Below are 24,205 nucleotides of genomic sequence, written 5' to 3'. Positions count from 1 at the left end.
CAATGGGTTTATTAAAATAGACGCATCACCCCTATTCCCACTCGTCACTTCAGTGCCAGTATACGGGGAGGTATAAAAGGCTTATGCTGGCAAGAATGTGGGAAAAATGGGACTGTTAAAAATATATATATGTATATCAAAGTATTCAGACCCCTTCACTCTTTCCACATTTTGTTACATTACAGCCTTGTTTTAAAATGGATTTAAATATGTTTTCCCCCTAATCTATCTATCTACACACAATACCCCATAATGACAAAGCAAAAACAGGTTTTTAGACATTTTTCCAAATGTATTGAAAATAAATAACAGAAATATAACGTTTACATAAGAATTCAGACCGTTTACTCACTACTTTGTTTAAGCACCTTTGGCAGCGATTACAGCCTTGAATCTTCTTGGCTATGACGCTACAAGCTTGGCACACCTGTATTTGGAGTTTCTCCCATTCCCTCAAGCTCTGTCAGGTTGGATGTGGAGCGTTGCTGCACAGCTATTTTCAGGTCTCTCCAGAGATGTTAGATCGGGTTCAAGTCCGGGCTCTGGTTGGGCAAATCAAGGACATTCAGAGAATTTTCCGGAAGCCACTCCTGCGTTGTCTTGGCTGTGTGCTTAGGGTCGCTGTCCTGTTGGAAGGTGAACCTTCGCCCCAGTCTGAGGTCCTGAGTGCTCTGGAGCAAGTTTTCATCAAGGATCTCTCTGGACTAGTCTCCCAGTCCCTGCCGCTGAAAAACATCCCCACAGCATGATGCTGCCACCATGCTTCACCGTAGGGATGGTGCCAGGTTTCCTCCAGACGTGATGCTTAGCATTCAGGCTAAAGAGTTCAGTCTTGGTTTCATCAGACCAGAGAATCTTGTTTCTCATGGTCTGAATGTCTTTAGGTGCCTTTTAGCTAACTCCAAGCGGGCTGTCATGTGCCTTTTACTGAGGAGTGGCTTCCGTCTGGCCACTCTAACATAAAGGCCTGATTGGTAGTGCTGCAGAGCTGGTTGTCCTTCTGGAAGGTTCTCCCATCTCCACAGAGAAACTCTGGAGCTCTGCCAGAGTGACCATTGGGTTCTTGGTCACCTCCCTGACCAAGGCCCTTCACCCCTGATTGCTAAGTTTGCCCGGGCGGCCAGCTCTAGGAAGAGTCTTGGTTGTTCCAAACTTCTTCCATTTTAAGAATGATGGAGGCCACTGTGTTCTTGGGCACCTTCAATGCTGCAGAAATGTTTTGGCACCCTTCTCCAGATCTGTGCCTCTACACAATCCTGTCTCGGAGCTCTAAGGACAATTCCTTCGACCTCATGGCTTGGTTTTTGCTCTGATATGCATTGTCAACTGTGGGACCTTATATAGACCGGTGTGTACCTTTCCAAATCATGTCCAATGAATTGAATTTACCACAGGTGGACTGCAATCAAGTTGTAGAAACATCTCAAGGATGATCAATGGAAACAGGATGCACCTGAGCTCAATTTCAAGTCTCGTAGCAAAGGGTCTGAATACTTACGTGAATAAGGTATTTCAGTTTTTTTTAAATACATTTGCAAAAATAGAACAACTATTTTTGCTTTATCATTATGTGGTATTGTGTGTAGATTGAGGATTTTTATTTATTTCATCCATTTTAGAATAAGGCTGTAACGTAACAGAATGTGGAAAAGTCAAGGGGTCCGAATACTTTTCTGAATGAACTGTACATATATGACCCCCTTTCACAGGTAACATACCAACAATGCTGTCTGAATTAGGTGTTTGTGAATCAGACTCGTATAGTAGGATGTGTTTTGATGGTGTTTATATTTTGTTGTTCTGTGGTAGAAATCCCATGAGGAGCAGAGTCGTTTCGAGAGGGACCGCATCGCCCAGGCTAAACTCATCATGAAACCTTTCATCCTCAGACGAGTTAAGAGTGAAGTAAGGACACTCAGTGTCTGGTTAAACAAGAAATACTGGATGATTCACAATGTTATATTTAAAGATATGTGTGTGTGTCTCAGGTTCTTAAGCAGCTGCCAGCGAAGGAGGAGAAGTTGGTATTCTGCCCAATGAGTGAGAAGCAACAGCAGCTTTACCAGACCATGGTGGGCAAGTTCAAGAAGAATGCCATCGGAGAGAGTACGTACTGCACTGAACTGTAGTGAAGTCTGGGATGAAGTTTCCCCTAGGTACAGATCTAGGATCAGCTTCCCTTCCCTATTCCTAACTTTAACCATTAATGGGGAAAATGTAAAACTGACCCAAAATCAGTCTAGTGTCATCTTCACCCTACTCAGTGTGGTGTTACAGCAGTGGCGTGACAGATTGTTGCCTCATAACTAGCAGTGTGATGGCAGACGAGATAACAGAGCAACACGCTTTGTGTGGTAGGCCTCTTACATCCTGTTTGTCTCTGCCTTTCTCTCTCGGGGCGGCAGGTAGCTTAGTGGTTAAGAGCGTTGTGCCAGTAACCGAACGGTTGCTGGTTCTAATCCCCGAGCCAACTAGGTGAAAAATCTGTCTATGTGCCCTTGAGCAAGGCACTTAACCCTAATTGCTCCTGTAAGTCGCTCTGGATAAGAGCGTCTGCTAAATAATGTAAATGTAAAATGTCTCTCTTCCTTTCTCTCTCTCTCTTCCTTTGTCTCTCACATGAATGGGTACCGTTGTTGCGAAAGCAATGCAATTATAGTACAGTATAGCAATTGAATCGTTCAGTTACGTTGATTTATACATTTTTAATTCTGTTCAATTCAATAAATCTTTCACCCACCCACTCACTCCCATTCCTTTCCACCTGTTTAGAGAGAGAGCTGTGCAACGTGATGATGCAGTTGAGGAAGATGGCCAACCACCCTCTGCTCCACAGACAATACTTCACCACAGAGAGACTGGAGGCCATGAGTCGCCTCATGCTTAAGGTTGTTGCTTCATTGGCCATTTTTGTTTTTGTCTGTTCTGGTTTATTCAGTAAATAATATAAATCTAATAAAAGTCCCTCTCCTATGTAAACGTGTTGTTACCACCCTTACCTGTTCAATTTATCTCTCGCCCACCCCCCCCTAGGAACCGACCCATTTTGATGCGGACCCGGTGCTGATCCAAGAGGACATGGCGGTGATGTCAGACTTTGAGCTTCACCGGCTGTGCCAGCAGTACTCGTCCCTGCACCAATACCAGCTGGACAAAGACCTTCTGCTGGACTCCGGAAAGTTCCACCTGCTCCAGACGCTACTGGCCACGCTCAAGACCAAGGTAATGAGAGGGGGAGGGAGGTGAGACGAGGGTAAGGAGGGAGGGAGGGAGAACCATGCTTTTAACTCCGGGCTAAACGTCATTGTCGCTTCACATCACTGAATACAGCCCTGATCTGTGACGCGCTGTGCTCTAATAATACATTAGATTTCTATAGCGCTGTGCAGACTCAAACGTGCTGTTTCTGCAGGGGGACAGAGTAGTGCTCTTTAGTCAGTTCACCATGATGCTGGACATCGTAGAGATTCTGCTCAAACACCTGGGCCACCGCTACGTCAGACTGGACGGCTCCACGCCCATTGCAGACAGGTGAGCTTAAGTTGGGTTCAACTCAATGGCTTCCGTCCAACATAATTGTATGTAGTCTTTTGGCAGAGGAAGTGTAACTGGAGCCATGGTGTTTCATCGCAAAAAGCTCTTAACTGGCAGTGGCCAATATTCAGAGACCGATGTTAGTGTTGTTGTGGTAGTGTATCTAGCGCGAGCCATTGATCTCCCTGGACCCACCTGTGTTTGGTGCAGGATCGTGCTGATTGACGACTACAACACGGACCCAGAAATCTTTGTGTTCCTGCTGTCGACGCGGGCCGGCGGCCTGGGCATCAACCTGACCTCTGCCAACGTGGTCATCATGCATGACATCGACTGCAACCCCTACAACGACAAACAGGCTGAGGACCGCTGCCACAGAGTAGGGCAGACTAGGTGAGACAGATGAGAGCCGGGGGTCTGGGTCGGGGGGGGGCAGGTGAGACAGACGGACAGGAAGGAGGTGGCTGGGTTACATTATGGAGTTAGGGTCAGTAGTGAGAGATGCATTATGGGATTAGGGTCAGTAGTGAGAGATGCATTATGGGGTTGGGGTCAGTAGTGAGAGATGGCTTACTTAGAGAGAAGTCTCTAGAAGTAGTGACAATAAAAACCTGGCAAGGTATGAAGAGAAAATGGTGCCGCTAAGGAAATGGTCTCTTCTGGTGAAAGACTGATGGTCAGTGTCTGTCCATGTCCTCCTACAGGACAGTCCAGGTGATCAAGCTGATCCATAACGACACAATAGAGGGCTGCATGCTGCAGCTGGGTCAGAAGAAACTCAAACTGGAGCAGGACATGACCTCTGCCGAGGAGGGTAAGGACCTGGGGGACACACTCACTCACACCAAAAGCCCAAAGTGTCCATGGTCTCTTTTCTTTATTTAATAAATCAGTATCAGATGTTGAGTAATGGAATCATCACTTAATAGTGTGGTTTTGTGTCTGTACCCAGGTGACGAGGGCACCATGCCTGAGGACATGGCCTCCCTGCTCAAGGCATCGCTGGGCCTGTGAGGGTCTGGGAGCCTCCCTCCCTGGAGCTCCATCTGGGATCCAGCCTGGAGCCTCCCTCCCTGGAGCTCCATCTGGGATCCAGCCTGGAGCCTCCCACCCTGGAGCTCCATCTGGGATCCAGCCTGGAGCCTCCCACCCCAGGCACCACTGACTGAAACCTGCCACAGATACTTGAATCCTCCTGCCTAAACTCTGTGGGTCTCTCCCTGCTCACACTACCCATTAGACACATGACTGAGACGCAGCTGTGCACGTCCAACAGTCTGGACTAGAGATGATATGAATGGATTGTTGGCCTTTGCTGACAGTGACAGTGATGGTGACCGTGGGTGTCGTTGAGGTCAGTGGCCACTCTGCTCCGTGCAGAACCTGGGGTGTATTCATTAGGAACCAAACGAAAGCAAAAGGGCCAGAATGGGAAGGACTAACCTGAACTTGTCCATTTTAAGAAATGTTCGTTTTCGTTGCAAATTCTTTCCTGTTGCAAAATATTTTGCTATGGTTGTACTGTAAAACCCATGTTGTACTGTAAAACCCATGTTGTGCTGTTACTCTGCTGTTTGTGTTTTTTTGTATGTCCCTGTTACGACATCAACAGGGTTTGTCGAAACATGAAATAAAGATTTCAATATTTATTTTCTTTTGTTTCAATTGTTTATTTTAAAAGGACATTTGCAATCTTCATTTTGTCATGTCTGGCCTTACTTCAACAGTAAGTAGGGAATTATCAACCCCCCCCCCCCCCCCAACTTCTGTTCTAGTGGTTGTTAATTGTTCAGTTTCTTATGCCTCATACCCATCAGTACTTTTTGCATACACATCCCCATTCCTCATCGCTGGGTAAGTTGTGGTTCGTGTTCAGTAAGCATAAAAAGGGGACATGTTTTGGAACTAAAAAACATTTAAATGAGAATTCATATTGGACAAATTCTCAGTTTTCAGAACATTTTCCTCCTGTTTCGTCCCTACTGAACAGGGCCCAGGTTTTAGAACTCTGTTGTAGGTCTGCTCTGGATCCACTTGGCGACGTTTGGGATGGCCTCCACCCGATCAGTCAGACCACACAGGGCAGGATGGTGATCAGCAAAGCCTGGTCTCAGCACATTGAAGGTGGTGAAGCACACATGGCAGTACAGATCAGCCCAAGTCTCCTGCAGCAGACAGAACAAGGTAAGGTATGTCAGACTATGGTGGCTACATTGAGCGGGGCAGTTAGAGAAACTGACTTGGCCTGGTCTCAGATCTGTTTATGCTATCCTGTCAACTCCTTGTCATGTCAAACAGGACAATTGGCAGGTTTCCATTGACCCAGGTTTATTCTACAAAAGCAATGTCGTATGAAACATTTTTTGTGAGGTAATGGAAACGGAAGATGTTATTGACATTTTCTAAATATCGAAACTGTTGTCCGTTCAACAGGTGGATTTTTATTTTATTTCGGCAAATTATGGAAACTTTTTCGAATAAATGATTGCTGAATACTTTTGAAGGTATGCAATGTACGTAATGTAATCCCGTAACTATAAACTCCACTCCACATTTTAATTCTATACTGAACAAAAATATATTAAGCAACATGTAAAGCGTTGGTCCCATTTTTCATCAGCTGAAATGCAGATCCCAAAAACTTTCCAGACGCACGAAAAGCTTATTTCTCTCAAATTCTGTGCACACATTTGTTTATATCCCTGTTAGTATTTCTCCTTTGCCAAGATAATCCATCCACCTGACCGGTGTGGCATATCAAGAAGCTGATTAAACAGCATGATCATTACACAGGTGCACCTTTTGCTGTGGACAAATGGCCACTCTAAAATGTGCAGTTTTGTCACAACACAATGCCACAGATGGTCTCAAGTTTTGAGGGAGCGTGCAATTGGCACGCTGACTGCAGGAATGTCCACCAGAACTGTTGCCAGAGAATGTTTACTTATCTACCTTAAGCCACCTCCAACGTCTTTTTAGAGAATTTGGCAGTACGTCCAACAGGCGTCACAACTGCAGACCACGTGTAACCACGCCAACCCAGGACCTCCACATCTGGCTTCTTTACCTGCGGGACCGTCTGAGACCAGCCACCTGGACAGCTGATAAAACTGAGGAGTATTTCTGTCTGTATTAAAGCCCTTTTGTGGGGAAAAACTCATTCTGATTGGCTGGGCCTGGCTCCCCTAGTGGCTGCACCCCTGCCCAGTCATGTGAAATCCATTGATGAGGGCCTAATTTATTTATTTTAATTGACTGATTTCCTTATATGAATTGTAACGCTGTAAAATCATTGACATTTTTGCATGTTGCATTTATATATTTCTTCAGTATAAATGCCTACTGCTGGCAAAATCCATAAAACAATAAATGTTTCTTTGCAGGACAAGGATTGTCCTGACTTTCTAGAATGCCCGCAATTGCTTCACCTAGCTTTTCTACTTGGCTGGCAAATTTCACCATCCAATTATTTCAGATCTACACAGGCAGACTGGGACAAGTTCAGCCCTGGCATTTTAGCCACGCCAACCCACATCACAGCTCGTGCACTCCCACACTCTCCAGTACACTATAGTACAGCGTTTCTCAACTTTTACTGTACCAGTAACCGATGAAACATAGTCCTCTCTTTTTAACCAGCTCATGTTTAAGACGAATACAAGCACAACTGGAGATACAACTTACTACTGTAACTGGGCCTCTGTTACCTCCCTGTTGTGCCTCTGTTACCTCCCTGTTGTGCCTGTCACTGTCGGTCGGCTTGTCGGTCACTCTCTGTCGGTCTGTCACTGTCGGTCTGTCTGTCGGTCTGTCACAGTCTGTTGGTTTGTCGGTTGGTCTGTCACTGTCTGTATGTCGGTCTGTCTGTTGGTCACTCCGTAGATGTGTCGGTCACACTGTCGGTCTGTCTGTCTCTCTGTCTGTTTGTTTGTTGGTCACTCTCTGTCAGTCTGTGTCACTCCGTAGATCTGTCTGTCTCTCTCTGTTGGTTTGTCGGTCACTCTGGCGGTCTGTCTGTCACTCTCTGTCGGTCTGTCACTCTCTGTTGGTTTGTCGGTCACTCTGTCGGTCACTATGTCGGTCCATGTCAGTCACTCTGTCTGTCGGTCTGTTTCACTCTCTGTCAGTCTGTCTGGCACTCTCTGTCGTTCACTCTCTGTCGGTCTGTCACTCTGTCGGTCTGTCTGTCACTCTCTGTTGGTTTGTCGGTCACTCTGGCGGTCTGTCTGTCACTGTCGGTCAGTCTGTCACTGTCTGTATGTTGGCCTGTCGGTCACTCCGTCACTCTGTCCGTCAATGTCGGTCACTGTCTGTCGGTCTGTGTCACTCTCAGTCAGTCTGTCTGGCACTCTCTGTCGTTCACTCTCTGTCGGTCTGTCTGTCACTGTCTGTCACACTGTCGGTTTGTCTGTCGGTTTGTCGGTCACTCTCTGTCGATCTGTCGGTCTGTGTCACTCTGTCTGTCGGTCTGTCACGGTCTGTTGGTTTGTCGGTCACTTTTTGGCGGTCTGTCTGTCACTCTCTGTCGGTCTGTCTGTGTCGGTAACACTGTCGGTCTGTCGGTCACTCTGTCGGTCACACTGTCGGTTTGTCTGTCACTCTCTGTCGTCTGTCGGCTTGTCGGTCACTCTCTGTCGGTTGGTCTGTCTGTCTATCACTGTCTGTTGTTCTGTCTGTCACTCTCTGTTGGTTTGTCTGTCGGTCTGTCACGGTCTGATGGTTTGTTGGTCACTTTTTGGCGGTCTGTCTATCACTGTCGGTCTGTGTGTCTCTGTCGGTTTGTCTGTCGGTCACTCTCTGTCGGTCTGTCTGTGTCGGTAACACTGTCGGTCTGTCGGTCACTCTGTCGGTCACACTGTCGGTTTGTCTGTCACTCTCTGTCGTCTGTCGGCTTGTCGGTCACTCTCTGTCGGTTGGTCTGTCTGTCTATCACTGTCTGTTGTTCTGTCTGTCACTCTCTGTTGGTTTGTCTGTCGGTCTGTCACGGTCTGATGGTTTGTTGGTCACTTTTTGGCGGTCTGTCTATCACTGTCGGTCTGTGTGTCTCTGTCGGTTTGTCTGTCGGTCACTCTCTGTCGGTCTGTGTGTCACTCCGTAGATCTGTCTGTCACTCTGTCGATCTGTCTGTCACTCTGTGTTAGTTTGTCGTTCACTCTGGCGGTCTGTCACTGTCGATCGGTCTGTCACTGTCTGTATGTTGGCCTGTCGGTCACTCCGTCACTCTGTCGGTCACTACGTCGGTCACTCTGTCTGTCGGTCTGTGTCACTCTCTGTCGGTCACACTGTCGGTTTGTCGGTCACTCTGTCGGTCGGTCTGTCACTCTGTCGGTTGGTCTGTCACTCTGTCGGCCGGTCTGTCACTCTGTCGGCCGGTCTGTCACTCTGTCGGCCGGTCTGTCACTCTCTGTCGGCCTCTCGGTCACTCGCTGTCGGTCACTGTCTGTCGGTCTGTGTCACTCTCTGTCGGTCGGTCGGTCTGTCATTCTCTGTCGGCCGGTCTGTCACTCTCTGTCGGCCGGTCTGTCACTCTGTCGGCCGGTCTGTCACTCTCTGTCGGCCTGTCGGTCACTCGCTGTCGGTCACTGTCTGTCGGTCTGTGCCACTCTCTGTCGGTCTGTCTGTGTCACTCTCTGTCGGCCTGTCTGTCACTCTCTGTCGGCCTGTCGGTCACTCGCTGTCGGCCTGTCGGTCACTCGCTGACGGTCACTGTCTGTCGGTCTGTGGCACTCTCTGTCGGTCGGTCTGTGTCACTCTCTGTCGGTCAGTCTGTGTCACTCTCTGTCGGTCGGTCTGTTGGTCACTCTCTGTCTGTCGGTCACTCTCTGTCTGTCGGTCACTCTCTGTCGGTCGGTCTGTGTCACTCTCTGTCGGTCGGTCTGTCGGTCACTCTCTGTCTGTCGGTCACTCTCTGTCTGTCGGTCACTCTCTGTCGGTCGGTCTGTGTCACTCTCTGTCGGTCACTCTCTGTCAGTCGGTCTGTCGGTCACACTCTGTCGGTCGGTCTGTCGGTCACTCTCTGTCGGTCGGTCTGTCGGTCACTCTCTGTCGGTCGGTCTGTCGGTCACTGTCGGTCGGTCTGTCGGTCGGTCACTCTCTGTCGGTCGGTCTGTCGGTCACTCTCTGTCGGTCACTCTCTGTCGGGCTGTCGGTCACTCTCTGTCGGTCTGTCGGTCACTCTCTGTCGGTCACTGCCTGTTGGTCACTGCCTGTCGGTCTGTCTGTCACTGCCTGTCGGTCTGTCTGTCACTGCCTGTCGGTCTGTCTGTCACTGCCTGTCGGTCTGTCTGTCACTCTCTGCCGGTCACACTCTGTCAGTGTGTGTATGTATGTATGTACAGTGAGGGGAAAAAAGTATTTGATCCCCTGCTGATTTAGTACGTTTGCCCACTGACAAAGACATGATCAGTCTATAATTTTAATGGTAGGTTTATTTGAACAGTGAGAGACATAATAACATCAAAAAAATCCAGAAAAACGCATGTCAAAAATGTTATAAATTGATTTGCATTTTAATGAGGGAAATAAGTATTTGACCCCTCTGCAAAACATGACTTAGTACTTGGTGGCAAAACCCTTGTTGGCAATCAGAGGTCAGACGTTTCTTGTAGTTGGCCACCAGGTTTGCACACATCTCAGGAGGGATTTTGTCCCACTCATAAGCATAATGTTTCCACCTCCATGTTTGACGGTGGGGATGGTGTTCTTGGGGTCATAGGCAGCATTCCTCCTCCTCCAAACACGGCGAGTTGAGTTGATGCCAAAGAGCTTGATTTTGGTCTCATCTGACACAACATCTGAATCATTCAGATGTTCATTGGCAAACTTCAGACGGGCCTGTATATGTGCTTTCTTGAGCAGGGGGACCTTGCGGGCGCTGCAGGATTTCACTCCTTCACGGCGTAGTGTGTTACCAATTGTTTTCTTGGAGACTATGGTCCCAGCTGCTTTGAGATCATTGACAAGATCCTCCCGTGTAGGTCTGGGCTGATTCCTCACCGTTCCCATGATCATTGCAACTCCACGAGGTGAGATCTTGCATAGAGCTCCAGGCCGAGGGAGATTGACAGTTATTTTGTGTTTCTTTCATTTGCGAATAATCGCACCAACTGTTGTCACCTTCTCACCAAGCTGCTTGGCGATGGTCTTGTAGCCCATTCCAGCCTTGTGTAGGTCTACAATCTTGTCCCTGACATCCTTGGAGAGCTCTTTGGTCTTGGCCATGGTGGAGAGTTTGGAATCTGATTGATTGATTGCTTCTGTGGACAGGTGTCTTCTATACATTTACATTTTAGTCATTTAGCAGACGCTCTTATCCAGAGCGACTTACAGGAGCAATTAGGGTTAAGTGCCTTGCTCAAGGGCACAGACAGATTTCTCACCTAGTCGGCTCAGGGATTAGAACCAGCGACCTTTCGGCTACTGGCACTACGCTCTTAACCACTAAGCTACCTGACGCCCTTTAAGAGTGTGCTCCTAATCTCAGCTCGTTACCTGTATGAAAGACACCTGGGAGCCAGAAATCTTTCTGATTGAGAGGGGGTCAAATACTTATTACCCTCATTTAAAATGCAAATCATTTTATAACATTTTTGACATGCATTTTTCTGGATGTTTTTGTTATTCTGTCTGTCACTGTTCAAATAAACCTACCATTAAAATTATAGACTGATCATTTCTTTGTCAGTGGGCAAACGTACAAAATCAGCAGGGGATCAAATACTTTTTTTCCCTCACTGTATGTATGTATGTATGTACACTACCGTTCAAAAGTTTGGGGTCACTGTTTTTGAAAGAAAAGCAATTTCTTTGTCCATTAAAATAACATCAAATTGATCAGAAATACAGTGTAGACATTGTTAATGTTGTAAATGGCTATTGTAGCTGGAAACGGCTGATTTTTAATGGAATATCTACTTAGGCATACAGAGGCCCATTATCAGCAACCATCAGTCATGTATTTCAATGTCACGTTGTGTTTGCTAATCCAAGTTTATCATTTTAAAAGGCTAATTGATCATTAGAAAACCCTTTTGCAATTATGTTAGCACAGCTGAAAACTGTTGTGCTGATTAAAGAAGCAATAAAACTGGCCTTCTTGAGACTAGTTGAGTATCTGGAGCATCAGCAATTGTGGGTTCGATTACAGGCTCAAAATGGCCAGAAACAAATAACTTTCTTCTGAAACTCGTCAGTCTATTCTTGTTCTGAGAAATGAAGGCTATTCCGTGCGAGAAATTGCCAAGAAACTGAAGATCTCATACAACGCTGGCCCCGGTACACAACTGAGCAAGAGCACAAATACATTAGTGTCTAGTTTGAGAAACAGGCGCCTCACAGGTCCTCAACTGGCAGCTTCATTAAATAGTACCCGCAATACACCAGTCTCAACGTCAACATTGAAGAGGCGACTCCGGGATGCTGACCTTCTAGGCAGAGTTGCAAAGAAAAAGCCATATCTCAGACTGCTCATCTTAATCTTTTCTTTTTATTGGCCAGTCTGAGATATGGCTTTTTCTTTGCAACTCTGCCTAGAAGCTCAGCATACCAGAGTCGCCTCTTCACTGTTGACGTTGAGACTGGTGTTTTGACTGGAACGAACTGCAAAAATCTCTGAAGCTGGAGACTCTTATCTCCCTCACTAACTTTAAGCGTCAGTTGTCAGAGCAGCTTACCGATCACTTCACCTGTACACAGCCATTCTGAAATTAGCCCACCCAACTACCTCATCCCCATATTGTTATTTATTTTGCTAAGTTGCACCCCAGTATCTCTATTTGCACATCATCTTTTGCTATCATTCCAGTGTTAATACGAAATTGTAACTATTTTGCACTATGGCCTATTTATTGCCTTACCTCCATAACTTACTACATTTGCACACACTGTATATTTATTTTCTGTTGTATTTTTTACTTTGTTTTGTTTACCCTATATGTAACTCTGTGTTGTTTTTAACGCACTGCTTTGCTTTATCTTGGCCAGGTCGCAGTTGTAAATGAGAACTTGTTCTCAACTGGCTTACTTGGTTAAATAAAGGTGAAATTAAATAAAAAATAAAATAAAAAATTGCGGGTACTATTTAATGAAGCTTCCAGTTGAGGACCTGTGAGTCGTCTGATTCTCAAACTAGACACTCTAATGTATTTTTCCTCTTGCTCAGTTGTGCACCGGGGCCTCCCACTCCTCTTTCTATTCTGTTTAGAGTCAGTTTGCGCTGTTCTGTGAAGGGAGTAGTACACAGCGTTGTACGAGTTCTTCAGTTTCTTGGCAATTTCTCGCATGGAATAGCCTTCATTTCTCAGAACAAGAATAGACTGACAAGTTTCAGAAGAAAGTTATTTGTTTCTGGCCATTTTCAGCCTGTAATCAAACCCACAATTGCTGATGCTCCAAATACTCTACTAGTCTCAAGAAGGCCAGTTTTATTGCTTCTTTAATCAGCACAACAGTTTTCAGCTGTGCTAACATAACTGCAAAAGGGTTTTCCAATGATCAATTAGCCTTTTAAAATGATAAACTTGGATTAGCAAACACAACGTGCCATTGGAACACAGGACTGATGGTTGCTGATAATGAGCCTCTGTACACCTATGTAGATATTCCATTAAAAATCTGCCGTTTCCAGCTAAAATAGCCATTTACAACATTAACAATGTCTACACTGTATTTCTGATCAATTTGATGATGTTTTAATGGACAAAAAAATTGAATTTCTTTCGAAAACAAGGACATTTCTAAGTGACCCCAAACTTTTGAACGGTAATGTGTATATATGTTCCGCTGAAGTCGGAAGTTTACATACACTTAGGTTGGAGTCATTAAAACTCGTTTTTCAACCACTCCACAAATGTCTTGTTAACAAACTATAGTTTTGGCAAGTCGGTTAGGACATTTACTTTGTGCATGACACAAGTAATTTTTCCAACAATTGTTTAGACAGATTATTTCCCTTATAATTCACTGTATCACAATTCCAGTGGGTCAGAAGTTTACATACACTAAGTTGACTGTGCCTGTAAACAGTTTGGAAAATTCCAGAAAAGAATGTCATGGCTTTAGAAGCTTCTGATAGGCTAATTGACATCATTTGAGTCAATTGGAGGTGTACCTGTGGATGTATTTCAAGGCCTACCTTCAAACTCAGTGCCTCTTTGCTTGACATCATAGGAAAATCAAAAGAAATCAGCCAAGACCTCAGAAAACAAATTGTAGACCTCCACAAGTCTGGTTCATCCTTGGGAGAAATTTCCAAATGGCTGACGGTACCACGTTCATCTGTACAAACAATGGTACGCAAGTATAAAAACCATGGGACCACGCAGCCATCATACCGCTCAGGAAGGAGACGCATTCATTCTCCTAGAGATTAACATACTTTGGTGTGAAATGTGCAAATCAATCCCAGAACAACAGCAAAGGACCTTGTGAAGATGCTGGAGGAAACAGCAAAACGAGTCCTATATCGACATAACCTGAAAGGCCGCTCAGCAAGGAAGAAGCCACTGCTCCAAAACTGCCATAAAAAAGCCAGACTACGATTTGCAACTGCACATGGGGACAAAGATTGTACTTTTTGAAGAAATGTCCTCTGGTCTGATAAAACAAAAATAGAACTGTTTGGCCATAACGACCATAATTATGTTTGGAGGAAAAAGGGGAAGGCTTGCGAGCCGAAGAACACCATCCCAACCGTGAAGCACTGGGGTGGCACCATCATTCTGTGGGGGTGCTTTGCTGCAGGAGAGACGTGCACTTCACAAAATAGATGGCATCATGAGGAAGGAAAATTATGTGGATATATTGAAGCAACATCTCAAGACATCAGTCAGGAAGTTAAAGCTTGGTTGCAAATGGGTCTTCCAAATGGACAATGACCCCAAGCATACTTCCAAAGTTGTGGCAAAATGGCTTAAGGACAACCAAGTCAAGGTATTGGAGTGGCCATCACAAAGCCCTGACCTCAATCCTATATAAATTTGTGGGCAGAACTGTAAAAGCATTTGCGAGCAAGGAGGCCTACAAACTTGACTCAGTTACACCAGCTCTGTCAGGAGGAATGGGCCAAAATTCACCCAACTTATTGTGGAAGGCTACCCAAAACGTTTGACCCAAGTTAAACAATTTAAAGGCAATGCTACCAAATACTAATTGAGTGTATGTAAACTTCTGACCCACTGGGAATGTGATGAAAGAAATAAAAGCTGAAATAACTCATTCTCTCTACTATTATTCTGACATTTCACATTCTTAAAATAAAGTGGTGATCATAACTGACCTAAGACAGGGAATTTCTACAAGGATTAAATGTCAGGAATTGTGAAAAACTGAGTTTAAATGTATTTGGCTAAGGTGTATGTAAACTTCCGACTTCAACTGTATGTGTGTATGTATGTGTGTGTGTGTGTGTGTGTATGTATGTGTATATATATATATATATATATAAAAAGTATGTGGACACCTGCTCGTGGAAGGAGCTATAGGAGGACGGGTTCATTGTAATGGCTGGAATGGAATCAATGGAATGGTACCAAACATCCAACACATGGGAATAACTCTGTTCCATTGATGCCATTACAATAAGCCCGTCATCCTATAGCTTCTCCCACTATCTAGATGTCTCATGAGTCATGTTAACAAACTGATGTCATAGGCCAAAATTATGGGACTGAATTAGAGTGGAGAGCCCCCCTCCTTTCAACTTACCGAATCGCCCACTAACCACTCCCTGTCTCCCAACTGACACTGGAGATGGTCCAGTAACTTGGGGGCATGGCTTTGGAAAAGCATGTCAATCTTCTGTGTCTGCAGAACAAAACAGGGTTCTCACTCAGATGAGCACAGCACCGTGACCCATGCAGAGGGTGAGCCCCCCCTGTGGGTTAAACTAAAGTCACTATTCATGACTTGATTTCTTGGGATGGGTTTCCCTGACAAAAAAAAGTCAGTCCTGGGGGAAAAAAACACAATGGAGATTCTCCTTTGAGAATGCCATTTATTCCAGGAGTAGTCGTAATCTGTGTCTAGGACACTGGACACTTATGTTATGAATGATTGTCAAGGCATTGTCAAACACTTAATGAACACACCTCTGGTCCAATACTAAATGGACCCCTAGACTACGCCCTATGCACTTGTTGAGATCTGGGAGAATTTGACAGGTGCCATCAATATGCTAATAGCTCCACCGTGCCCTCTGATAGGCTAGTACCAGGTGGAGGTTTCCGCATATCAAATCTTCTCAGATTTTCATAACTGCGTAGGGCATATTAGGGTATACAGTGCATTCGGAAAGTATTCAGACCCCTTGACTTTTTCCACATTTTGTTACTTTACAGCCATATTTTAAAATGGATTGAATAAAACATTTTCCTCATCAATCTACACACTATACCCCATAATGACAAAGCAAAAACAGATTTTTAGAAATGTTAGCAAATTTTATATTTTTAGCCTCCCATGTAGCTCATTTGGTAGAGCATGGCGCTTGCAACGCCAGGGTTGTGGGTTCGATTCCCACGGGGGGCCAGTATGAAAAATGTATGCACTCACTAACTGTAAGTCGCTCTGGATAAGAGTGTCTGCTAAATGACTAAAATGTAAAATACCTTAATGTAAGTATTCAGACCCTTTGCTATGAGACTCGAAATTGAGCTCAGGTGCATCCTGTTTCCATTGATCATCCTTGATGTTTCTACAACTTGATTGGAGTCCACCTGGGGTAAATTCAATTGATTGGACATGATTTGGAAAGGCACACACCTGTCTATATTAGGTCCCTCAGTTGACAGTGCATGTCAGAGCAAAAACCAAGCCATGAGGTCTAAGGAATTGTCTGTAGATCGCCGAGACAAGATTGTGTTGAGGCACAGATCTGGGGAAGGGTACCAAAAAATGTCTGCAGCATTGAAGGTGCCCAAGAACACACTGGCCTCCATCATTCTTAAATGAAAGGAGTTTGGAACCACCAAGACTCTTCCTAGAGCTGGCCAACCGGCCAAACTGAGCAATCGGGGGAGAAGGGCCTTGGTCAGGGAGGTGACCAAGAACCTGATGGTCACTAACACAGCTTCAGAGTTCCTCTGTGGAGATGGGAGAACCTTCCAGAAGGACAACCATCTCTGCAGCACTCCACCAATCAGGCCTTTATGGTAAAGTGGCCAGACGGACGCCACTCTTCAGTAAAAGGCACATGACAGCCGCTTGGAGGTTGCCAGAAGGCACCTAAAGGACTCTCAGACCATGAGAAACAAGATTCTCTGGTATGATGAAACCAAGATTGAACTCATTGGCCTGAATGCCAAGCTTCACATCTGGAGGAAACCTAGCACCATCCCTACAGTGAAGCATGGTGGTGGCAGCATCATGCTGTGGGGATGTTTTTTAGCGGCAGGGACTGGGAGACTAGTCAGGATCGAGGGAAAGATGAATGGAGCAAAGTACAGAGAGATCCTTGATGTAAACTTGCGCCAGAGCGCTCAGGACCTCAGACTGGGGCGAAGGTTCACCTTCCAACAGGACAATGACCCTAACACACAGCCAAGACAACACAGGAGTGGCTTCGGGACAAGTCCCTGAATGTCCTTGAGTGGCCCAGCCAGAGCCCGGATATGAACCTGATCGAACATCTCTGGAGGGACCTGAAAATAGCTGTGCAGCGACGCTCCCCATCCAACCTGAAAGAGCTTGAGAGGATCTGCAGAGAAGAATGGGAGAAACTCCCCAAATACAGGTGTGCCAAGCTTGTAGCGTCATACCCAAGATGACTTGAGGCTGTAATCGCTGCCAAAGGTGCTTCAACAAAGTATTGAGTAAAGGGTCTGAAATACATATGTAAATGTGATATTTCAGTTTTTTTTTTTTTTTATAAATTAGCAACAATTTCTAAAAACCTGTTTTTTTCTTTGCCATTATGGGGTATTGTGTGTAGATTGATCAGGGGGAAAAAACTATGTAATCCATTTTAGAATAAGGCTGTAACGTAACAAAATGTGGAAAAATTCACGGGGTCTGAATACTTTCCGAACGCACTGCAGGTGTCCATTTGGGATTGGGCCTCTGTGCCTTTCCTACTTTGATCTGTGGGTCGTCCTCTCTCCATGGGATTAAGAGGGTGAAGTCGTTGAGGGTGTCGACCAGAGCATCTGCCTGGGCCTCGGCTAGTCTGCTGTTACCCACAAGCCCTGGAAAAGACAGTTGCCCGAGGGAGTGAACACAGTTGTTACTAAAGCACAGTGGCTACCGAGTTCCCAAGCATTTCATTTTCCTCTTTGTAGTCTCTTTCCTTTTGCCTTATATTCCTTGAAAAATAGTCCCAAATGTTGCACTGATGCAGGAGCTAAATTAATCTTGCCCACAAAAATATAGTAACTAGTTGATATTGAACATAAATGTAAAACATTTATGGAACATTTAATTAAATGCAAGAGGAGAACAGAATGCTCTGGAATATCCTCTACTTCTTGCTACTTAACCTGTTTCACCATAACAAGCTTATGAAAGATATTGTTAAAGACCCAGTGCAGTCAAAAATGTAATTTTCTTGTGTTTTATATATATTTCCACATTATGAGGCTGGAATAATACTGTGAAAACGATGATAATGCCCTTTTTAGTGTAAGAGCTGTTTGATCGCCTGAAATTTCAGCCTGTTTTGGTGGGATGGAGGTTTGGCCTGCCTGGTGACATCACCAGGTGGTAAATTATTTAATAGACCAATAAGAAAGAGTTCCAAACCTCTCTGACAGTCCTAGCAAAAATGTTCCTTGAGAAATTGCTCTTGATAAGCTTTTTTATTTAACATTTTTTTTAAACCATTTTGATTGAAAACAATTGCAGTAAGGTACTCAATTGTTAACCAGAAATGATTTGATATTGAGATAAAAATGTGCAGTAGGGTGCCTTTTAAGATCTGAGCTGTGCATGCTGGGGAATACTAGTCATCACTAGGATACAGTAGCTGGCTACCGTTCAAATATAGTATTGACTTTAAAATCCTTCCCTTTTGTATTTAAAGCCGTGAATGTATTGAGTCCCACCTACATCAGCGACCTCATTTCTATCAATGAGCCACCTCACACTCTCCACTTCAGCCACACTCTACTGCTTCAAGTCCCCAAGACATGTCTTCGTACTATGGAGGACTGAGCCTTCTGCTCCCTTGCCCCTAGTCTATGGAGGACCGAGCCTTCTGCTCCCTTGCCCCTAGTCTCTCCCTGACCATCTGAGAACCACTGCATCCATCTGAACTTTTAAAACGGGCCTTAAAACGCATTTCTACAGACTGTCTTTCTTATAGTCCTGATCCTTTTAGCACCTAGCCTACTATTGCTATTTCCTTCTTGATTCAAAATGTATGTTTTTATTGTATTTGATTATAATTATTTTTGCCTATGTAGAGTTTTGAGGAAACACTGTAATGAAAAGCACTTTACAATTTAAATGTATTAGTCTACATTATTATTATTATTACCTGCTTCCTTTGCCAGGAACCGTGCAATGGCCAGACTCTGGGTTAGAAGGAGCCCATTCACCTCTAGCACTGGGAGCTTTCCTAAAGGAAAGGCTGAGAGAGTGTTAATAAGTATGTTGTTGTTCATCATCAACACTTCTAAACATAGGATAGAAAATATTAGTGTTGTGTTCGAGACCGATCCAAGACCAAATCGAATCTGAGTCAAAACCAAGACCGGGAGGGGGGCAAGGGGTCCGAGACTGAGTCAAGACCGAGACCAGAAAAATGAGAGTACAATTCAAGACCATGATTGTAATTTTGTCAAATCGCCACCATAATACAGTTGAAGTCGGAAGTTTACATACAAAAACATTTAAACTCAGTTTTTCACAAATCCTGACATTTAATCCTAGTAAAAATTTCCTGTCTTAGGTCAGTTAGGATCACCACTTTATTTTAAGAATGTGAAATGTCAGAATAATAGTAGAGATTTATTTCAGCTTTTATTTCTTTCATCACATTCCCAGTGGGTCAGAAGTTTACATACACTCAATTAGCATTTGGTAGCATTGCCTTTAAATTGTTTAACTTGGGTCAAACGTTTCGGGTAGCCTTCCACAAGCTTCCCACAATAAGTTGGGTGAATTTTGGCCCATTCCTCCTGACAGAGCTGGTGTAACTGAGTTAGGTTTGTAGGCCTCCTTGCTCACACAAGCTTTTTCAGTTCTGTCCACAAATGTTATATAGGATTGAGGTCAGGGCTTTGTGATGGCCACTCCAATACCTTGACTTTGTTGTCCTTAAGCCATTTTGCCACAACTTTGGAAGTATGTTTGGGGTCATTGTCAATTTGGAAGACGCATTTGCGACCAAGCTTTAACTTCCTGACTGATGTCTTGAGATGTTGCTTCAATATATCCACATAATTTTCCTTCCTCATGATGCCATTTATTTTGTGAAGTGCACCAGTCCCTCCTGCAGCAAAGCACCCCCACAGCATGATGCTGCCACCCCCGTGCTTCACGGTTGGGATGGTGTTCTTTGGCTTGCAATCAACCCCATTTTTCCTCCAAACATAGCGATGGTCATTATGACCAAACAGATCTATTTTTGTTTCATCAGACCAGAGGATATTTCTCCAAAAAGTAAGATATTTGTCCCCATGTGCAGTTGCAAACCATAGTCTGGCTTTTTTATGGTGGTTTTGGAGCAGTGGCTTCTTCCTTGCTGAGTGGCCTTTCAGGTTATGTCGATATAGGACTTGTTTTACTGTGGATATAGATACTTTTGTACCTGTTTCCTCCAGCATCTTCACAAGGTCCTTTGATGTTGTTCTGGGATTGATTTGCACTTTTCGCACCAAAGTACGTTCATCTCTAGGAGACAGAACGCATCTCCTTCCTGAGCGGTATGATGGCTGCGTGGTCCCATGGTGTTTATACTTGCGCACTATTGTTTGTACAGACGAACATGGTACCTTCAGGCGTTTGGAAATTGCTCCCAAGGATGAACCAGACTTGTGGAGGTCTACAATTTTTTTTCTGAGGTCTTGGCTGATTTCTTTTGATTTTCCCATGATGTCAAGCAAAGAGGCACTGAGTTTGAAGGTAGGCCTTGAAATACATCAACAGGTACAGCTCTAATTGACTCAAATTATGTCAATTAGCCCATCAGAAGCTTCTAAAGCCATGACATAATTTTCTGGAATTTTCCAAGCTGTTTAAAGGCACAGTCAACTAAGTGTATGTTAACTTCTGACCCACTGGAATTGTGATACAGTGAATTATAAGTGAAATAATCTGTTTGTAAACAATTGTTGGAAAAATTACTTGTCTTGCACAAATTAGATGTCCTAATCGACTTGCCAAAACGATAGTTTGTTAACAAGAAATGTGTGGAGTGGTTGAAAAACGAGTTTTAATGACGCCAACCTAAGTGTATGTAAGCTTCCGACTTCAACTGTAAGAGGTCAAAATGTCCAGTATTTCTGCGTTCATATTTCAGAAGAATGTGGATTCTTTAGGCATTCAGAATGTTGAAAAAATGAATGCTGAGGACAAATAGAGAGTCACTCTACAAATGATCACTGACCCAAACAGGTCTATAATAGATAAAAAGACCAAACATGTTACAGCTTCCCCCGGTCTCCCCTTACTAATACTGAGTGTGCAACTTTCAAACAATTTCCCCCACTCTTCCCTACCAGCAAATCAAGGAAATTCTGACAAGTGCAGTAATGTTATGAGTAAAGTAGGAAATCCAGGTGTCAATAGGCAATAAGATATGAATGTGTCATAAAACCCTTACAAAAAAAAGATTGCAGTTTTGAAACTGCAGTAAAAGTGCAGTAACTGCAGTTGAACTGCAGCTATACTGCGTTCTAACTGTAGTTACACTGCAAAATTATGGCAGTAAAGAAAAACGGTTATTTTGGATGCAGTATTTGCCGCATCCTGCAGTTATACTGCATTCTGACTGCAATCTTTTTTCGTAAGGGGAGGAGTGAGGATATTTTGACTGGCTAACGGTTTTATGCACTCACTGAATGGGAGCTGATAATTGAGTTTTTTTTTTACTGGACTCCTCAGTATCTAGGTTTCCATCCAATTGGCGACAGATTTTCATATGAATATTCTAAAATCAGCATAAAGAAAATATGCACATTTTCCCTCCAGTGGTGTGTTTCCACCAAACTGATTTGTACCGAATACAAATCTAAAGTTAAATGTGTTTCCATCGCATTTTCAACTCTACCGATAGTTTTGTGAAAAAATATGTTGCGTTAAATAGCAAACGTGCCTCCTCTAGTCTTGGCACATGCGCTCTAGCCAACAGATTATTACGGATAAGAGCGAGAATATTTGTATTTGTCAAACGGCAGTCAAGCATCGACCATCATGTCACCAGAATAAGATAAAACCCTCGATATTTATTGGAAAGGAGCATCAAGGTCATAGCATGCACTTTCAACACCCTGTGAAATTCATCATAATTTACTTAATCTGTAGCCTAATAAACTGCATCGTTTCCCGAGTCGTAGTGGGAGGACCACACACCATATATCGTTTGCTTAGATATGATGCAGTTTCTCGCATTATACATTTTACCGACACAAAAAGATCCCACCATGTCGAATGAACAAATTATCTGTAGCCATTTATACAATTGTACCGAAACTTCCTGTTTCCATCACTGCTGTCTTGTTTTTTTATATACGGTATGACTTCACTCATGAACTGGATGGAAACGTATTTACTGACCTTGTAAAAATGTATCCGACACCGCACCGAGACACTCAATCTCGAGACCGAGTCCCGCTGGGCACAGACATCAGTTCAACGTTTAGTTTTGATTTCCTATGGTTGACTTGTAAACTAACGTGAATTCAACAAACATTTTACTATGTTATTGCATTTAGGTTAAATGTTGGGTGAAAATACGAAATTCCCTTACGTTGGTGACTTTTTGCAAATCCAATCAGTTTCCCACGTTGATTCAACATTAAAATTACGTAGCAACAACGTTGATTCAACTGTCCCTCCCCAGTGGGTACCTACAACACTGGAAAGGGAGGCTATACCAGGGTAGGTAGGGGTTGGGATCATGAAGTCCATTCAGCCACATACCGATTTTTCTTATAGCTCCTCAATTAGCTCAGGTAACTGCTCAGTAGCCTATTGTCTGTCAATGATGTTGAAGTGGTCTGGTTCTAAAACATTACTCACTCTTCTTAATGGATGGCCAGTCTTTCCACTCCACCCTGCGATCCTCGAAGGCTATTCCAGCATAGGCAAAGATATACCGAGCCAGCTCTGCTCTACCTCGCATGTTGAAATAGGTGAGCCTGTAGGATGCCATTGTCATTGCTCCTGCTGAGTTTGAATGCAATTTGAAATGTCATCCTGTGCAATTTTGAGTGAGGGTAAGTGATCTACCCCTGAACTGAGACCTGGTGACCCGTTTTCGTTTTTGGTTTCTGCATTTGAAAAACGAAAATCGGAAATCGACTTGTTTTCTCATTTATTGTGTCAAAATTGGACATGGAATAACAAACAAATAACACGATTTATTAAATGTTTTGATTTTGAGCTTTGTTCATATCCTGAAGTACATGCCCCTTCATATAATATTAATGAGTTTAGGTGTGTTTAAAGCCTAGGTTGGCAGCACAAACAATGGACTAGACTGTGTGAGTGTGACAGGAAGATAAAAATACTCATGTTAGCTAAGATGCAGAACTTATCATGAATTTAGCATGCCAATAGAACAAACTCAACAACAACTGAACAAAGTTGGCTTGCGCTGACTGATTGACTGAGTGTGTGTGTGTGTGTGTGTGTACTTGCACTAGCTGGCTGCACATGAATGAAGATGGTGCCGACAGACATGGCAGCTCTGCTTCTAGCTCCTAAGCAACTTTGCAGTTTTTTGTGTGTTATTTCTTACATTATTAGCCCATAACGATTTTTTGTGTTATTACATACAGCCTGAAATAACTTTTGGATATCAGAACGGTGGTAACTCACCAGCATTACGACCAGAAATATGACATTCCCGAATTGGATCCTTTGTTCGTACCCCCCAGGGCAATTGAACTTATGCCAGAGGCTGATCCAAGACGCAGCTGGCGGAGACTAGGTATTCAGAGTGGACTTCTATTCCGACTCAGGAGGTGTGCACACCGTCCACCGTGTCCGAGTATGTTACTCGCTAATGTTCAGTCCCTGGACAATAAAGTAGACAAGCTCAGAGCGAGGATCTCCTTCCAGAGAGACATCAGGGACTGTAACATAATCTGTTTCACGGAATCATGGCTCTCTCCGGATATACTGTCCCCGGCCATACAGCCAGCTGGGTTCTCAATATATCGTGCAGACAGGAATAAAGAACTCTCCGGGAAGAAGAAAGGCGTGGTGTATGTTTCATGATTAACTACTCATGGTATGATTGTGATAACGTAGTACTCACACATCAAAAACAGATGAGACTAGAATTGAGCTTTTTGGCCATCAAGGAAAACACTATGTCTGGCGCAAACCCAACACCTCTCATCACCCCGAGGACACCAGCATGGTGGTGGCAGCATCATGCTGTGGGGATGTTTTTCATCGGCAGGGACTGGGAAACTGGTCAGAATTGAAGGAAGACAGATGGCGCTAAATTCAGGGAAATTCTTGAGGGAAACCTGTTTGTCTTCCAGAGATTTGAGACTGGGACGGA

The 24,205-nt window shown here is 44.2% G+C and overlaps 2 protein-coding genes across 2 annotated transcripts in view; one reads left to right on the top strand and one right to left on the bottom strand.

Annotated features, from left to right (window-relative positions):
• LOC311141341 (SWI/SNF-related matrix-associated actin-dependent regulator of chromatin subfamily A containing DEAD/H box 1A-like) overlaps window positions 1-5,188 on the top strand; it is a 33,096-nt gene extending 27,908 nt beyond the window's left edge. Inside the window, exons 16-23 of the mRNA XM_084176637.1 lie at window positions 1,810-1,905; window positions 1,989-2,106; window positions 2,773-2,888; window positions 3,034-3,222; window positions 3,413-3,531; window positions 3,745-3,927; window positions 4,239-4,348; window positions 4,487-5,188. Of these exons, the coding sequence (XP_084032763.1) occupies window positions 1,810-1,905; window positions 1,989-2,106; window positions 2,773-2,888; window positions 3,034-3,222; window positions 3,413-3,531; window positions 3,745-3,927; window positions 4,239-4,348; window positions 4,487-4,548 (993 nt within the window). The 3' untranslated portion in view covers window positions 4,549-5,188. The remainder of the gene's footprint in view (window positions 1-1,809; window positions 1,906-1,988; window positions 2,107-2,772; window positions 2,889-3,033; window positions 3,223-3,412; window positions 3,532-3,744; window positions 3,928-4,238; window positions 4,349-4,486) is intronic.
• Window positions 5,189-5,534: 346 nt separating this feature from the next.
• Window positions 5,535-22,865, bottom strand: LOC311141356 (hematopoietic prostaglandin D synthase-like; the record flags this gene model as incomplete). Its single annotated transcript, XM_084176654.1, has 5 exons — window positions 22,711-22,865; window positions 19,004-19,096; window positions 17,605-17,714; window positions 15,238-15,336; window positions 5,535-5,699 (listed from the first exon to the last, which is right to left on the bottom strand). Exons 1-5 carry the CDS (start codon window positions 22,847-22,849, stop codon window positions 5,535-5,537), a joined length of 606 nt encoding a protein of 201 aa, XP_084032780.1. The 5' UTR covers window positions 22,850-22,865.
• Window positions 22,866-24,205: the final 1,340 nt, after the last annotated feature.

This window comes from Coregonus lavaretus, assembly GCF_964263955.1.
Source record: "Coregonus lavaretus genome assembly, chromosome: 14".
Lineage (NCBI taxonomy): Eukaryota > Metazoa > Chordata > Actinopteri > Salmoniformes > Salmonidae > Coregonus > Coregonus lavaretus.
Note: the sequence above shows the minus strand (reverse complement) of the source record. Positions and strands in the feature narration are given on the sequence as shown.